Source organism: Lissotriton helveticus, chromosome 10 (genome assembly GCF_964261635.1).
Source record: "Lissotriton helveticus chromosome 10, aLisHel1.1, whole genome shotgun sequence".
Taxonomy (NCBI): Eukaryota; Metazoa; Chordata; class Amphibia; order Caudata; family Salamandridae; genus Lissotriton; species Lissotriton helveticus.
Genome location: NC_136071.1, coordinates 1,210,829,480 through 1,210,847,818, shown reverse-complemented (window position 1 = coordinate 1,210,847,818; position 18,339 = coordinate 1,210,829,480). Strand labels below are relative to the sequence as shown.

The window sequence follows — 18,339 nt, the reverse complement described above, 5'->3', positions numbered from 1 at the left end:
CTATTGTGATGAAAGATAGTGTATGGTTCTTTCGCACAGAGAGCTTGAATCTCGCTGACTCTGCGAGCAGAGGTAATCGCCACCAAAAAGGCCGCCTTCCAAGAGAGATGTTGCAAAGAGGCCTTGTGGATGGGCTCAAAAGGTGGTGACATTAACCTGGATAGCACCAGGTTCAATTCCCATGGAGGAGAAGGATTTCGCACAGGGGGATACACTTTCTTCAACCCCTGGAGGAAGTCCTTAACCACTGGAATCTGAAAGAAAGAAACCTGATCTGGTGATTTTCTGTATGCTACTATGGCTGACAAATGCACCCTAATAGAAGCGTATTTTAAACCAGCAGTAGCTAGGGAAAGGAGGTATGGCAAGATGACGTCCTCCTGTCCTTTAGTCGGATCAAGGTGATGATCCCTACACCATAGGAAAAACCGCTTCCACTTAAACGCATAGGACGCTCTCGTGGAAGGTCTCTTAGCCTCCTTTAAAATGTTCATGCACTCAGGAGGCAAGTTCAAATGTCCATATTGCAGGACCTCAGGAGCCATGCTGTTAGGTTCAATGATGGGAGGTTGGGATGCATTATCCTCCCGTTCATCTTGCTCAACAGGTCCGGCCTGCAAGGGAGTCGTCTGTGTGGACACACAGACAGATGTAGAAGGTCCGGGTACCACCACTGCCGCGGCCAATCCGGAGCTATCAGGATCATTTCCATGTTCGACCTGCAGAGCTTGGAAACTACTCTCGGAATCAGAGCCAGGGGAGGAAACGCGTAAGCGAATGTCCCTGACCAATCCATCAGCAGAGCATTCCCCTGAGTCCCTGGCCGGTGGAACCTGGACGCGAAGGCGTGGCATTTGGAGTTTTCATCGTTTGCAAACAAATCTATGGTTGGACGACCCCGGCAACGAAAAAGCTCTTCCACTACTTCGTCGTTTAGCAACCAGTCTGGCTGATCTTCGAAGTGCCTGCTGAGTGCGTCTGCTTTTACGTTCAACTCGCCTGGAAGGTGCACCGCCACTATCGTGAGGCCTCGAGAGAGGAGCCAATGCCAGATTGCCTGAGCCTCTCGAGACAGAGGGCGAGACCTTGTGCCTCCTTGTTTGTTCAGATAGAACATGGTGGTCGTGTTGTCCGTCTGAACTAGGACTGAGTTAGACTCTATCGCTGGTAAAAAAGCTTTGAGAGCCAGGAATACCGCTCTGAGTTCCAGCATATTGATGTGGTATGTCTGCTCCTGCGCAGACCACAGGCCTTGAATCTGAAGCGGACCCATATGCGCTCCCCAACCTTGCAGAGAGGCATCCGTCACTATCGACTGGGTTGGAAGAGGCTGGTGAAACCGAACCCCCACCAGCAGATTCTTTTTCCGTGTCCACCATTTGATGGCATCTTTCGTCGCTTGGGAGAGTTTCATGCGATCCTCCCAAAGATCTGTAGCCAGGTCCCATTGATCCTCCAGAGCCTGCTGTAGAGGACGCATTCTCAGCCTGGCGTTTGGGATGAGAAAGATGCAGGACGCCATGGAACCTAGCAGGGATGCTACTTGCCGGGCTGTTGGAAGCCGAGATTTCAGCAGGATTCCACATTTCTGGCTCATGGAAAAAAGTCTCTCCTCCGAAGGAAACGCTTTTCCCACTTTTGTGTCCAGAACGGAGCCTAGGTAGTGGATTGATTGAGTAGGCCACTGGACTGACTTCTCCAGGTTCACATGGAGGCCGAGCCTGTGCAACTGGAGTAGACACAGATGTAGATCGTGTTTTACCTGCACTGGAGATGGACCTTTCAGGAGCCAGTCGTCCAGGTACGGGTAGATGAAGAGCCCCTTCTTGTGAAGAAAAGCCGCCACCACTGCCATGCATTTGGTGAAGACTCGTGGTGCGGACTTGAGACCGAAGGGTAGCACTGTGTACTGATAGTGTTTATTCCCTACGACAAACCTTAAGTACTTGCGATGTTGTAGAGCAATAGGGATGTGAAAGTACGCATCTTGTAGGTCCACCGAACACATCCAATCTCCGACTTGAAGATGTGGGCATATTTGGTGAAGTGCCAACATGCAAAACTTTTCTCTGACGATGACCTTGTTTAGAAGTCGTAGATCGAGTATTGGTCTGAACTTGTCCTCCTGATCTTTTTGGGGACAAGAAAGTACCTGGAGTAAACTCCCTTTCCTCTTTGAGCGAGAGGAACCTCCTCTATCGCTCTTTTTTGTAGTAGGACTTTTACCTCTCTTCGGAGCAAGCTTAGTTGATGAGGGTAAGCGCTCTTTGGAGGAATGCTCTTTGGAGGGGCACGGAAACGTAGCCTGTATCCATTGTGCAGTATATTCAGCACCCACTGATCCTTGGTGATGCTGACCCACTCTGCCAGGTGTTGTGAAGCACTTCCTCCCACTGGAGTGGGCAACGGCGCCAGAGGAAGCCACTGATCAGGCTTTTCCTCCTCTTGTGGTGTTAGAGGATTGCTGTTGACCTCCTCTACCTCTGCCAGGTTTATCTTGAATCTGGGGTTTCCCTTGGGTTTTACTTTGGGACCATTGAGGGGTTTGAACCCTCTGTTGAGCCCCTCTCCCCCTGTTGGGCTTGAAACGGCGCTTGTACTCTTTCTTCTTTTCCAAGCCCACCGCTTTCACTGTGTCCAGTTCCGTCTTCATTCGGGTCATTTCTTCGTCAGCATGCACCCCGAAGAGAGCGGAACCCGAAAAGGGGAGATTAAGGATGCGATGTTGAGCATCCGGTTTCAGGCCAGTCAGGCGCAACCATGCCGATCTCCTGGCACAAACCCCATGTGAATAGGAGTGCGCCGCCAGGACAGCACCATCCGCAGCCGTGTTTATCATCTGATTCGCCACCAGACATCCTTCAGTCACGGTCTCTTCAAAATCCTGCTGGTCTTCTTTTGGCAGCTTGGCTTTGAACCTTTCCATAGAGTCCCATAAGGCTGTGTCGTATCCACCCAGAAGTGCAGCCGCACTAGAAACCTTAAGAGTCGACGCAGCTGAGTTGCAAACTTTGCGACCCCAGGAGTCTTGAGTCTTGCTGTCCTTGTCTGGTGGGACTGAAGAAGAACCGGCAACTGTGTGTGTCTTCCTCGCTGCCGCCACAATAACAGAGTCTGCTGGAGGGTCAGATCTTACAAAAACCGGGTCAGAAGAGGCCGGTTTGTATTTCTTCTGAATGCGGGCTGGCACAGCTCTGATAGCCGCCGGAGTTAGGAATACCTCCTTGACAGGATCCATAATCCCCGGGACTAATGGTAGTAGAGGACAGGTGATCGCCTTTTTGTGTAAAGTCTCAAAAATGACTGTCGTTGTAACCTGAGGGACAGACATTTCAATGCTCAGCTTCTGTGCTCCTCTTTGCAAGACATCCAGATACGTGCCAATGTAATCCCTGGGGAGGATCGGGACGTAGGACTGTCCGTCAAAGTAGGGGAGTAGTCCCTCTTGGAAGACCTGGTAGAAGAGGTAGATGAAGTAGACGGAGTTCGTCGACGTCTACGGTGAACACTGTGCCTCCTCTCTTTTGATCGTTTCGAACGCTCTTCTCGTCTAGGAGAGTGAGACCTGACCCGCTCCTCTGGTTCTTTTCTGGGAGATCGGAGCCTTCTGGGAGATCTGGTTGGTGTTCTCACAGGAGATTTGCACCTGGGAGGGCTATGCTTGTCCATCTCCTCCACCAGATCCTGAAGAGGAGACCTGTGCTGCGAGCTGGCATAGTCTTGCATACGTTTTGCAGCCCCAGAATCTCTCCAATGGTCCAAAGACCTGTACTATCTAGGTGACAGTCTGACTTTATCCGCCCAAGGGTCCGTCCGACGCTCAGGAGATTTGCGTACCGGACTTCTGGACTTCGAAGATGCAGTTGAGGAGCCAGAGGACCTTGAGGTGGAATGACGGGAAGCTAACTCCGTTACCATCACCACATCTGAACATCTCGACGTCGAGCGATCTTCCCTCGTGGTCGAGTGCTTTCGGGGAGTCGGCGGATCAAACAATCTTGTTTTTGATTGTCTATGCGAGGATGTATGGTCTCTCGACGTCGAGCGGCGATGAGCAGCCGCCGACGGAGTTCCATGTCTCGACGTCGAACGGCGAGTACCGGCCGTCGATGGAGCCCTCTCTCTCGACGTCGAACGACGATGCCCAGTCATCGACGGAAGTCTCGACGTCGAACGACGATGTCCTGTCTTCGACGAAGCACCCTGCCTCGACGTCGAGTGACGATGTCCAATCGTCGACGGAGGTCTTTCTCTCGACGTCGAACGGTGATGATCAGCCGTCGACGGAGTTTTCTGCCTCGACATCGAATGTCTGTGTGACGACGGTGGAGGGGTATTGGACACCCTCGACGCCGAGAGCTGACGAGACACCGACGGAGACTGCCTCCTCGACGCCGATCGACTTTTCCGTGTCGACGGCGGAGGGGTCTTGGTCCTCGACGCCGAACGTCGCTTCTTCGACAACGGCGGATGAGTCACACTTCTCGACGCCGGTCGACGTCTGGATAACGACGGCGGAAGGGTGACCTCCCTCGACGCCGGTTGTCGCCTGGTTGACGACGGCGGAGGGGTCTTGGAACTCGACGCCGACCGTCGCCCGGTTGACGGCGGCGGAGTTCCCTTCCTCGACGTCGGACGTCGCCCGGTTGACGCCGGCGGAGGGGATTTCGACGATGGAACTGGATCCTTCGACGTCGTCGACGTACCTGGTCTTCTCTTCGACGGCGAGCCCGCCGTCGACGGTAGTTTAGATGATGAATGATCCACCGGTGGTTCTTTTCTCAGCGCCGAGCCCGAAGCTTAGGGTGAGGGGTGTGAAGACTTCTTTCTGGAAGATGAATGAGTCTTCTTGGAGCCCTTCCTCACCGGAGATCTTCCTCTTGATGACCTATGAGCTAGGCCATTAATGCGAATCCTCTCCCTGTCTTTTAAAGTTCTTCCTGACAGGTGTTCACAATGAGGACAGGTGCCTGGATCATGTTCCTCAGGCAGACACAGGATACAGACGTCGTGGTTGTCTGACTTGGCCTTCTTGTTGCCACAAGAAGGGCATTTGTCAAAGAGTGAAGGCATTTTCAGGAGAAAATGCTCACCATATTGACAGAAAAAGACAGTATCTTACTTGACTAGATGTTAAATGTCGAGTAAGAACAAAAAATTGTCAAAAGTGAAGAGTTTTTTTGTCAAAAAACAGGAAAATTAGTGGAGCTGTGTAACCAGGGTCCTTCTCTGAAGGAGCCGGAAAGAACAACTGACCTAACTGTCACCCCTGAGGCATGATGGGATACTGGGGGTCATGAGTGCCTTAAAGGCACGGTGTCAGTTTATTGCTATGCAGCTACAGGTTAGCTTTTCAGTCTTTTTAGACTGTGTGTTTGCAATGCAGCCTTGGAGCTTTCTATGCTTCCAGTGAGTTATAAGAATTTCTACTGCTTTCTGAGCATTAAAACAATTTCTAAATAAACTTTTTTGTTGTTTCTCATGTTTCTAATGCTTATTATTATTACATGTATGGTGGAAATTCTACACAGCATATTTCAGCTCTGATTCTATTGGCTGCTATTGCATGTTATATATATATATGTATTTATATATATATGAGTATATATATATGTGGGGCACATATAATATAGTGTTTCCGGGGTCCCGCACATGGGCGGGAATATTCTAATGCTTATGACTATTGATGAGGATCCCCTGGAAGAGAACCTTGGTTGTCACGCAATGCTTTATCACCTACCACTCGTGTTGGTAATCTCTCCTTCTGAGCAGAGGGCGCAGTCATAGCAACATATATGTTTCTCTTTTAGAGGGATCTTCCTGAATCCAGGAGGACAACTCTCACTGCACACAGAGGTAGGGATGATCTGGAGGGGAAGAGATGGAGATGTGTGAGACATCAACAGGGGAAGAAACAAAGGGGACATGCAACATTATCACACATCCTGCGGACTGAGAAAGAATTTGCATAGTTTGTCATTTGAGAGAACAGAGAAGAAAGAAATAAGGGGCTGATGTCATAGGTTCAGTGGGAGGGATTTAGGAGGAGAGAGATGCTGGGCAGATGTGATACTATCAGTGTGAGGGATCCAGGTAGAGAGAGATGCTGGGCAGATGTGATAGCATCAGTGTGCGGGATCCAGGTAGAGAGAGATGCAGGACAGATGTGATAGCATCAGTGTGAGAGATCCAGGTAGAGAGAGATGCAGGACAGATGTGATAGCATCAGTGTGAGGGATCCAGGTAGAGAGAGATGCAGGACAGATGTCATTACATCAGTGTGCGGGATCCAGGTAGAGAGAGATGCAGGGCAGATGTGATAGCATCAGTGTGCGGGATCCAGGTAGTGAGAGATGCAGGGCAGATGTGATAGCATCAGTGTGAGGGATCCAGGTAGAGAGAGATGCAGGGCAGATGTGATTGCATCAGTGTGTGGGATCCAGGTAGAGAGAGATGCAGGACAGATGTGATAGCATCAGTGTGAGGGATCCAGGTAGAGAGAGATGCAGGGCAGATGTGATAGTATCAGTGTGAGGGATCCAAGTAGAGAGAGATGCAGGGCACATGTGATACTATCAGTGTGAGGGATCCAGGTAGAAAGAGATACAGGGCAGATGTGATACTATCAGTGTGAGGGATCCAGGTAGAGAGAGATGCAGGGCAGATGTGATAGCATCAGTGTGAGGGATCCAGGTAGAGAGAGATGCAGGGCAGATGTGATGCTATCAGTGTGAGGGATCCAGGTAGAGAGAGATGCAGGACAGATGTGATACTATCAGTTGAGTGTCTAGAGAGAATGAGGTGTGAGGAAGATGTGATAACTCAGTGTGAGGTATCCGATGGCCAGAGAGCCAGGGGAGACGTGATAATGTTAGTGTGAGAGATCCAGAAAGGAAGAGGTGTGGGGCAGATGAGATAACATCAGTGAAACACAGAGGACATATTTAAGGGCACTTGATATAACAGAGTCAGGGTCTTCATGGGGAAGAAACACAGGGTACATGCCATAGTATTACAGAGCCAGGAGGTCTGAGGACAACAGGTTAACAGACAATACTAAGAGACCTAGCATCCAAAGGATGAGGAGCAGGGCTGTCAATTCACAGACCTATATGAACGTGTAGGTGTAGTTTACATATACAAACCCTTATGAAGTGTAAAAATACTTTAGAAATTAGAGTTTCTGAAGAGTAAACATTCTTGTTTGAAGGGGTTGACAAGATTTTGCTGATCCATAACCACCTGGTAAATGGTGGAGATACACATCTGTCAAGGGCAGGTGGAAATCCATTTGCAAAGTGTGAATGTGCAGGAAACAACCCCCAAATTGGTGAAAATGCAGAAAAAGTGTTTTTGCCCTAGGAAAAATCTTTTTTGCATAGAGAAAATGAAAAGTGAGCAAGTAAGCTTCCACTTCCTCAGGATTTTTCTGATGAATGTATGTGTACAATTTCTCTTTCAAAGATGGGATTTCTACATTGATATTAACAGTAGTGCGACAATCACTTTCTGGATTACTCTGAAAGTATTTGTGAATTCCACAAATAATTAAAATCTTAATAAAATGTAGGAGGAACCTGTTGAAGTAGTTTTACATTTTAATTTGTGTATGTAACAGTCACCTAACAAGTCCTTGGAGGGAGAGAGAGATGAAGGGAATCAATGCCAACTGGACCCCAGGGATGTGATATTTGCAATTATTGTGGGGACTGGAGCGACTCCGTGGGCATGGGTCGCTCCACTTTGGGGCTTTTTCTTTGTATTTATACCTCCCCCATAAGGGAAAATTAATCATTTTTTGGCTGTTCTTCCATCATGGTTGGCGGAAGCCCACCATACATCATAGAATTTTGTTTAAAATGGGATCAACCCTTTTGTTAAGAAGCCCACAAGACACTCATGATAGTGCCCACAAGTAAAAATAGTACAAGTAAGAATATATTATAAGCATGCCACAACCAGTAACTACTGGCAAACACTACACTCAGCATCATCTTGTAACATAGATCATATTACGCACAGTATCACATCAGGCGAGAAATCTTTTCTCCGCCACCCTCATAAGCCTAAACACATAGACTCCGGATTGTCATACATCTACTGGATTTCCTTTAGTGTCGAGACTCCACCCCCAGCTTTACATAATCTAAAGCTCCAGACTAGTTCAAGGGTCCTCTCTTGTTTACAAGATGTAGCCTAAATGTAAGGTTCTTATCTTGTGTTACTTTTAAGCACTCCACACCAAGTAATGTAGAACCATCCAGACTGAGTTCCCATATGTCCTAGGCCTCAGAGAGAACACAATGACTCCGGTGCTGACATGAGGACTAGGCAAGGCAGATGCAGAATTTCAACCAGACTGAGGGCGGGAGCCCGACTGTGCTAGTAACAGTTTGTGTTATCTAGGCGCCCAAAGATCATTCAGCGTCTTATATAAAGTTATTATTATGTATTTGAATTTTATGTAGCATGAGCTCGACCCGAAGATATCAGAGCACTTTACATGAGCACCAGTTGCGTTACAGATGGACACATTCATTTCTAGGCACAGGGAAATTACGTGATTTGCCAAGAATCACAGGATGTTGAGTGTCCCTGCCGAGATTCCTAGTTCCCAGCTGGAATGTCGACCGCTCCAGACCTTATGCCACATCCTCATTAATGTTTATATCATCTATAACAATTGCACTAAAAGCAGTAGGACTAATAATAACAATAGAGCTGACAATTATAAAAAATAATTTAATTGTTATCAATAGTGTGAGTGTAGTAGTATTTTGATATGCACACTGTGAGTGTAATAACCTCATGATATGCATACTTGTCAAACTTTTGAGCATTTTCTCGGTATTTGACCAGTTACTAGACAGAAAATCCAGATATTTGCGATTCATGTGTTTCTTTGCCCCTGTTATCCCAGACGAGGCCTCTTCTGCTGACAATGTAGAGTGGAGGCGGGTGTGTGACATCCTACCCCGTGCTGTGTTTAAATGTGCAGAACTGTTTCTGTATTTGTAGAAGATAATTTATGTCAAATAAGTGTATATGTGCAAAATAGATTGATAAATTGTGCACCCTAACATTTGCACACCAGAATAGCTATTGACTAAGAGGTGAGCACAGCCCCGCTTGTAGAAAGCGGTATATCCTCCCTCCCTTAACTCACCACACATTTGTGTGCGATTGTATTGGTATTACACACATTTTGTGTACACCATTATTCAATGCACTATCTTTTTATATTTTGTTTCCACTCTTCTGTTGCCTAGGCTGTTGCTGACACAAACTGATTTCTAGCATAGGTACTCCAGACTCAATTCCATTTCTCAAATGTACCTAACTTTTCTGTGCTGTTCTGATCTAAATGCCCTGTTTCTGCCACAATAGGAGCCATAACTGTGTGAAGCTTTTGGTGGCGGCAAGCAGTAGTAAAAGTGGTACCTTGTATCTGTGAGCCTCACACTCTGGCAGTTGGTGCAATAAAACCTTACAGTGGAGGCAGGGAGTGCCTGCCTCAATGTCACCTCCATTGTTCTGCTTGCCTGAGACAGGGATGCACTTTAGGGTAAAGCAGAAGGCATTTAACACATTTATGTTTCTAAAATAAACAACCGAACAAGAAAGTTCTGCCCGCTGCTTGAACAGCGTCATGCGATCACTGCAATAAATTCACTTATTTCACTGTTTTTGGCACAGGCAAGTGTAGTTTTTCACTTAATTGCGTGCAAGCATTGGGCCAGCCACCACCAGACCACGGTAACAAAGGGTGCAGCACTTTGTTAACTGATGCGCTGGGGAACTTACTTTTGATTTTCCTTAGAACAAAGAGAGAGAAAAGTGGAAAAGTGAAGAGATAAGCAGGGCGGGAATGAGGCCAGGGAGGGCGTGTAACTATTAGAGCATGAGGTTAAAACAAGGATGCGGGGGCACTGAATGTAAGCAAAGCAAATCATGCTTGCAGGAAGAGAAAACAATCAAGAAAATATTTCCTTCAAGACTGAATAACACGTACCGTGTAACAACCCAAGTAAAGGGGCCAGTAGCCATGGGAGGATAGAAATTAAGAAAAGGTGGTACTAAGGAGGGACTAACAAACCAATTACTTAATCAAAAGCCTGCATTTACAAAGGACAAATACAGAAGCCAATGAAAAATAATGGCCGAGAGTGGGCGGGGCTTCTCTCCCATACTCTACAACAGCAGATCGCCGGAGAAGCGCATGCGCGCTGACTCAGGCTCGACCTAAAAAAGTAAGAGTAAGTCAGCACCTGGAGATTATATTTAACAGAGATTTTAAACACTTTTAAGTCCCCATTATTTGAACATGGAAATAAAACAGATTTTCAATCAATCTACTAAAATGTTATCATTTTTATTAGACCAGGAGGCGATCGCACATAAAAAGCATGCCTGGTCAATGATTAACGCATATAATAAAATCGAGTCCCAACAACATCTAACCACTTATTTTAAGCCAGTTGTGAGGTATACACTTTAAGATTCGGTCGCTACCCAAGATGGGTGAAAAACTGGCAATCACAACACTGAAGACTATGTGGCTATGTCAATGAAACATTACTGCATATTGTATGTATATGCCCTAGATCGCGGCAAGAGAGGCATACACTGGTAAAATCAGCTTTTAAGGACAAAGGATTGAGAATGTTCCGCCAAGAAATTATAGCATGCCTTTTAGGGCTTAACAATAACCTAACAGTGCATTTTGTCAAGTTCATCCTAATAGTTGAGAAGGAATTGATCCAGGATGATGCTTCTTCCCGTTGGACATGTGCAAAGTTACTCCTATGCTCCTGTTCCTTGCAAAGTAACAAGTTCCGAAGCACAGGGAAAGGCGTCCACTGCCGCTGGAGGTGACATGGCATCGACTTCGACTATCTGGTACCCTCTAGAGATGTACCTTGGCATGCACATAGAGAATGGAGGTGATGCAACTGGTACGAACCCCGAAGAGGGGTCTTTGTTGGAAATATCCCGTCTGGAGCCTTTGGCCACTCTGAGCTGTTGGTCTTGGGCGCAAATGATGTCTGCAAAAGTGATCCTGAGGCAACAACTAGAGACTACTAGGGACTTTTATAAGTCATTATACACTTAGTTATTATTGACTGAGTGGCTCCCGCTCCCCCTTCCACCCTTCCTTCTCCTTCCTTTCCTTCACTTCATCCTCTACTCCCCACTTCCCCCTCTCTCTCCCTGTTCCTTCTCAGTTCAACAGAATAAGGTAACACTCACTGTAACAGCATTGTTATGATTATTAATGTGACCCAATGCACATTGTATACTGCAGTTTTGTAATCTTTTATGTCTTGTTTTTTAGAATAAATTCAATGCAAATATTTATGAGGATTTGTGCGTAAGAAAACCTGATGGGAGTCAAACAAGTCACCCCACAATGAATTCTACTAGGGGTACAGTTTGCAAAAATGTACAGTACTGCTGTTTCCCTTGGTGCTGGTTGAGCTAGTGCCCAACATCCGTGGCTAGGCAGATTTAAAAAAAACGAGTCCGCTTTCAGTGGAAAAATTTGATATATCCATGTTGTGTTTTGGGGCCTATTGTGTCACAGATAACTAGCCCTTGCAAAACAAGTGAGGTACCATTTGTATGAGGATTTGTCAGCATTTTTGCAAAATGTACGGGTATGCTAGGTTTCCTTAGGTGTTGGCTGAGCTAGGGCCTAAAATCCACAGCCAGCCACATTGCAAAAAAAAAAAAGGATCAGTTTTTAGTGGAAAAATGTGGTGTGTGCTTGTTGCATTTTGGGGCCTTTTCTGTCCCAGGTACTAACTCTACCCACATGAGGTACAGTTTTTATTGGGAGACGTAGGGGAATGTTTGATCATAGGAAGTTAGTTGCTTCCTGACACAAAAGTTTTAGTCAAAGTTTCAAGTTATCTGATATGGTGATCAAGAAGTTTGCAACTCGTCATAAACGTACGGAGTATAATATCATGTGATCTTCACCTGGCACTGGATCATATCTACAATCGGTAAGGAACTTTTTGAGGGCTTCGTACGTAGCCACTTTTGGCGTGTGTTGTAACGCTGCGTCTCTCAGCGTCAGTCGTTTTGTTTGAGGCGGGGTGATAGGAGTACCTCCCCCTGCTCCTCCTGAACTGGAATCGTCAGTTAATACTGAATGTGCTGATGAAGTGACTGGTAAAGTAGGCATACGTAATGTGGGTTGGTCCTGGGGTACTGGCGGATTAACAGGATTCCCTGGACCAATGGCTGGAGGCACAGTAATTACGTTGTTAACAGGAGGTTGAACTTGAACAGGCTTAGTAGGATTTGTATTTGCATATTCTGGGACAGTGTCATCTAAATAGGAAGAAAGGAAAATTTCAGCTGCAGTCGGTTTATGACGCAGCTTAGTCGGGACCAATGGTGGCGGCAAATTACAGAGTGTTTCCGTGGTCGCTTCAGGCAAACCCTCGGCGAGAAGGGGATACATACCTTTAATAAGGACATTTCTCTGTCTGTCTGACTGTTCTGCTCTAACTCGTTCACCTTCTTCTAGTAATTCCCTTTCTTGGGCTTTTTCAGAAGATTCCCTACTTAATTCTGCTTTTCTGAATTCCTTCTCTGTTCTTTTATGAGATTCTTTACGCCACAACTCTATGGCATCTTTCTGGGATTGTCTGGCTTTCTTTTTCCATAATGCTTCTTCTACTCTAATGATGCACTCGGCATCCCATGTTCCTGATACAGGCCATCTATATTTCTCTTCGAGATGTTTCGTGTAATCAACCCATAAATCTAGATACAGTATGGCATCTAAGCCATAATTATGATACATGAAATGTCCAGGACTGTCCCTGGGAGGGACAGGAACTGATTCTTCGAGTAACCCTTTTCTGGTTTTTATCTGACGTAACTTCGAAAACAGCGGCATATTTGAACCGTACTTGAACTTGAACACAATACACAATAAACACAGTAATGAATAGCAAAACAATCATTCATACCACGACATCAAGAACACATTAATAACAGTTCGAACAGAATACTACCTGATACATTGAAAACATAATACTTGAACTTCTCGAGAACAGACTTACTAGAATTACTGGATGCACTGCTAAAACAGTACAGAACATACCGGTCTCCTAAAGAGACACGTCATACCGTATCCACCTAGGTGAACACGTCGGACCGGATCTGTGTACCCAAACCCGTCGGACCGGGGACAAATTAATGAACCCGTCTGGATACCCCCAGCAACGGTACTCACCGGGAAGCAAACTGAAGGCCTCGGACTGGACTGGACTGCTACGACGTCTGGTTACTGCTACGCACTACGCATGCGCTTCGGGCTTCGGGGTTCGGTTACAGGTGGGCCTCCGGATACCTCGGACCTTGCTCTCTCGGCTTGGGCTCTGGTCGGGACGAACCGCCTTCCTCACCGCCTCGTCTGGATGCCGGACCGCAGTCTCCGTCTCCTCCGTGGGCCTGAGGGAGACTTGAAGCAGAAATATCTGCACGTGCACGTAGGGTTCCGTCACGGCTGTAGAAGGGTCAGGGGGCCTGCGTTACATCTCCGGCGTGTGGGAAGAAGTAAGTCCCTGTTCGGGCGCCATTTTATGTGGTAAATAAATAACTAATTACCGGTACTATTTTTCTATACATTAACTAAAAACAGATAGCTCAATAAATAAGAGGCAGGATCCGTGGAATCTGAGTCAAACAGGCTTTAATTAGATGGCTCGAGCCAATGGACCATCGGGTTCTATCACCTGCAAAGGTTCAGGAAGGGACAGACACAAGGGGAAAGAAAAAGCCTGGCATGGAATGGAATGGCAGCTGCCCCGTCTCATTAACATTATACAGTATGTATAGTAAAACAGTACAATTACATGGCATACAGTAGGCGTAACAAGTGACAAACGGAAGATAAGAACATATGGGCGTGAAAAGAAGGCGTGCACAGGGCGTGCACGGAGACATGTGATGTAAACGTCACAGAAGTGTCATAAATGGGTGGATACATGGAGGGGGCTACCTGGGCAGCTGGAACCTTTAACCTACTGGTGCGCGCAAACGGGCCATGACGTGTAACTGGGGAGAGCTGGGGGCTCTGACTTCTGCACTAGAAGAGGAGACTAAAGTCTGGGATGTCAGGATGACATGTACCTATAGCATATCTGGTATCTCGTGTTTGGAGAACATGTTGATAGAATCTAAAAGTCATCAGGGCAAAGGCTACTTGACACTAAGGCTGGTGCATGCATATATTTCTTAGTGTATTGCGTGTGCTATGAATCTTCTATGAATATTAATTCAGTAATTCTCTTGCATGGAGACAGGAAGACTAGACTATAGCTGAAGATGTTTATGCGGTTCGTTAGCTTAGGAATGTGAAGCCGGGGAGCTGAACTGATAACTAGAGGCATAACATATTCTTGGCAGACAGGCAGGCAGGCCAGGCCGGGCACCTCGCTGCTTGGCAGAGAGTAAGTGAAGGGTCAGGGATGCGGGAGGGGCTGCATCGCTCCTCGGAGTGGTTTCAGGAGACTGGAGCTTGAATCTGGTGTCCGGGCCCTTACGAGGCCTAGAAACGGGGGCAACTCGATGAATTAACGTGCATAATGTAAAACGTTGGCAACATAGGCCTAATACTTGTTGCTTTCACGAGGACTGGATAACTGGCATACTAACGTTGGACACAACTATAATTGCGTCTTTATTCGGTCATAGGGGGAACATATGCATATCGATCATGCACATATAACATACGATGGGGAACACGTAGGGACACATGACAGGGCAAAATTCAATTTTCCTCATTCCCTCCTTGTTCCCTACGTTTCCTTCAGGAAACATCAATATTCATGATACCATCTATCTGTTCATAGAGCATCATTTGCTCATCTCGAATTTTCTTGGAACGGGACTTAGGACTTGGAATACAAGAGGTAGCGCACAAGCCGCAAATCGCAGGGCCACATTGTAAACATAGGCAACAACTGAATATGATCATTACTCCTATTCCCAGGAATGACAGTACTTTCCATCCCCAGGCAGATATTATACTCCAGAGCCAACCGGACCATGTCCAGGTGCCTGGATTCTGGTGCAACTGATGGGCAATTTTATGAAGTCTGGTTATAGCTGAATAAACAGACGGTGCGTTATTAGGAATGAAAATGCAACAACTAGATCCGATGACTCTACAAGCTCCGCCCCTATCGGCCAGTATGACGTCAAGAACAAGGCAGTTCTGAAGGACAACAAATCTCATAGCAGATTGCTCTTCTGTTAAGTTACCTAGAGCGGAATTAGTCTCATTCACTACTGCTTCAAGGGTTCTGGTTAACCTACGTATTAGCTTACTATTCTGGACAGGACCTATGAAGAAAAATAAACCTTTATTGAAATCTGTATACTGTTCTAATGCAGTTTCAGTTTGATCGACAATTGGGGACTTGATCTCCCTTCTATGTCTGACGTGTACTAGGTGTGTATTTCTGTGATAATCGGATGGGGCTAGGAAAACTGGTGGCAGTAGGAAGGCAATGTAACATGTTCCATCCCAATCTAGGGGCAGACGTACATATGCGGTCTGACCACATACAAAATACGAATGACGTGAGGCTTTGAAAGTAGACTTCCCACTGTCACTATACTCGACCACAGTATTACAATCACTGTGTCCTAAATGTACTGAACAATTCTTTCTGACACATAATTCGCCTTTCACTGGTAGAACTGTAATAGCAGGCAAATCTGGAGTAGTCTCAGACTGAACATTCAGAATCATGAAATTGGAGGAGAAATTACCTAGATCATATACTTCATTTTCTAGATCTAACCCTGTTCTGTGGGAAAGACCTTCCTTGCCTGGGAAACATGTTCTATTCAAAAGGGACTTATCGTCTGAGGATGATGTTAACGTAAACCATGCTCCACACGAACCATTGTGTGAAAAAGGATAGGGAAAGAGTGGCAGAACTCCCTTCGGTGTCTGGAAAGGGGGGAGTCGACCACACACCCAACAATTAGTGGCATTGCTGGTCTGGTGTGAATAGTGTAACATTCGGATAAAAGTATTGTTGCGCATGGCAAGTCGGTAGGATAACTCGTGAGGGGGTAGTTCACTAAAAGTGTGCTCTACTGTATCATTAGAAGACAAATGTACATGCGAATCAATAGGAGGAAAAAATACATGTAAAACATAACTTATGCATGTAACCGTAAGACTCAGAAATAACATAAACAATAAAGTGACAATGCATCTGCTGCGCAGATTTTTACAATAACGTAGTTTCTTGGAGTTTCGACTAACTCTCTCACTATGGGGGTCTATCTCATACATGTCAGGAACCTGTCTAACCGCTTCACCCGAGAGGGACTTAAACAATTAAACTGTCTGACTTGCTAGACCGTAGTTTTAATTTATACTACTGCTGCGGAGTTTTCTCTTACAGGGGAAGTTTAGAGTCAGTATCTGGGCAGTCCTTGAAAAAAGTCTTTGGACGGAGTCCATGAAAACGCTTGACGTGACTGGAGTGAAGCCAGCCCTTGCGGCCCTCCACTTTGACGGCTGTCCTTGTGGTCATCAGAACGAGCTTCGGCTCTTTCCAGCGGGGCTCCAGCGGGCTTGAACGATCAAAATTGCGAATCAAAACAAGATCTCCAGGAACGACCTCGTGCGGTTTCACCTGGGTGTTGTCTGGAAAGGCAGCCGCGACCTGTGAACGACAAGAGAGTAGTGCAGACATCAAGGAAGCTAGGTAATCTGTCAGCATATTACTGTCAACATCTGTAATTTTACGTGGCATTGGTGTACCCCACATGTTCGGGGGACGACCGAAAACAACCTCGAAAGGGGACAGACCTGATCGGGAGTGAGCGACCATTCTCATATAAAAAAGGGCGACTGGCAGAGCTACCATCCAATCTACGCCTTTCTCGGCACAAACCTTTGCAATGCGGATTTTCAGGGTCTGATTATGTCTCTCGACGTGGCCAGCTGCCTCGGGATGTCGCACACAATGGAACTTCCACTGGTACCCTAACAGAAGAGATACTTGTTTCATGAGTTCGGATGAGAATGGCTGGCCGTTGTCTGAATACACGACCCTGGGCAAACCATAGCGGGGGAAATACTCACGAACCAACTGCCTGGCAGTGGTCGCGGCAGTGTAATCTGGGACTAGATATGCTTCTGTCCATCTGGACAAAGCGCATACAACTACGAGGACATACTTGAAGCCTCGACATCGATCCATCTGAATATAATCCATCTGGAGGACTTCAAAAGGGTGGTCAGGAGGATGGAATCCACCTTGTTCCACCGGGACACCATTACCTGGATTGAATTGACAACAGATCATGCAGGTACGCACTTTCTGCTTGGCTGCCGCTTGTAAATGCTTGTTAAACCAGAGGTTCTGGATGCTGTCTAACATGGCTTTTTCTCCTAAATGTGCTGGACTATGTGCGGTATTAATAATGACTTGAACCATAGAGTCGGGGAGAAACCATGTGGCTTTTCCCTTCGTCAACCATCCCTGATCTGTCTGGACCCCTCCTTGTTCAGACCTTTTCTTGATTTCGTCTGGGGTAGCATGTGACTGGATGTCTAGTACATCTTGTGTAGGGTCCTTAACTGTCATACAATTCGTCTGATCGAGAACATCTGTCTTGGTCGTGTTAACTGGAATGTCTGGAGTCTGAGCTGTAAGCTTGGCTGTTCGATCTGCTAGATCGTTACCTTGGGAAATGGTGTCAGTGGCTTTCGTATGTGCTTTGCACTTCATAATGGCAATGGCTTTCGGTAAGTGTATTGCTTCTAACAGAGCTTGGATGAGGGGGCCATGCTGAATCTTGGCTCCATGAGAAGTCATGAAACCTCTTTCTTGCCAGAGGACTCCAAAGTCGTGTACGACTCCGAATGCATAACGTGAATCTGTATATATGTTTACTTTCAGGTTCTTGGCTCGTATGCAGGCTTGGGTCAGAGCGATGAGCTCTGCTGCTTGAGCAGACAAGGTGTCAATACGATGTGTTTCTATGACTTCAGTTTCAGTAGTGACTGCATACGCGGCTACTAGTTCTCCTGTACTTGTTCTCATACATGAACCATCCACATAAAGTGTCAGGTCTGGATCAGGTAATGCAATGTCTGTCAAGTCTTGTCTTGGCTTCGTCATGGTGTTAATAACTTCCACGCAGTCATGTGTGGCAGGATTTGATGTAATCGAGGGTAACAGTGTAGCAGGATTTAAAATGTTGCAGCGTCTGATTTCTATGTGTGGCTGAAACAGTGTCAGTTCATATCCTGTTAAACGTGCAATTGTCAAATGTTGAGTCTGTGTT

The 18,339-nt window shown here is 46.4% G+C and overlaps 1 protein-coding gene across 1 annotated transcript in view; it reads right to left on the bottom strand.

The window, feature by feature from the left end:
- Positions 1–18,339, bottom strand: part of LOC144784216 (vomeronasal type-2 receptor 26-like) — a 172,080-nt gene that overhangs the window by 64,115 nt on the left and 89,626 nt on the right. The window contains exon 3 of the mRNA XM_078662870.1: positions 5,741–5,867. Within this exon, the coding sequence (XP_078518996.1) occupies positions 5,741–5,867 (127 nt within the window). The remainder of the gene's footprint in view (positions 1–5,740; positions 5,868–18,339) is intronic.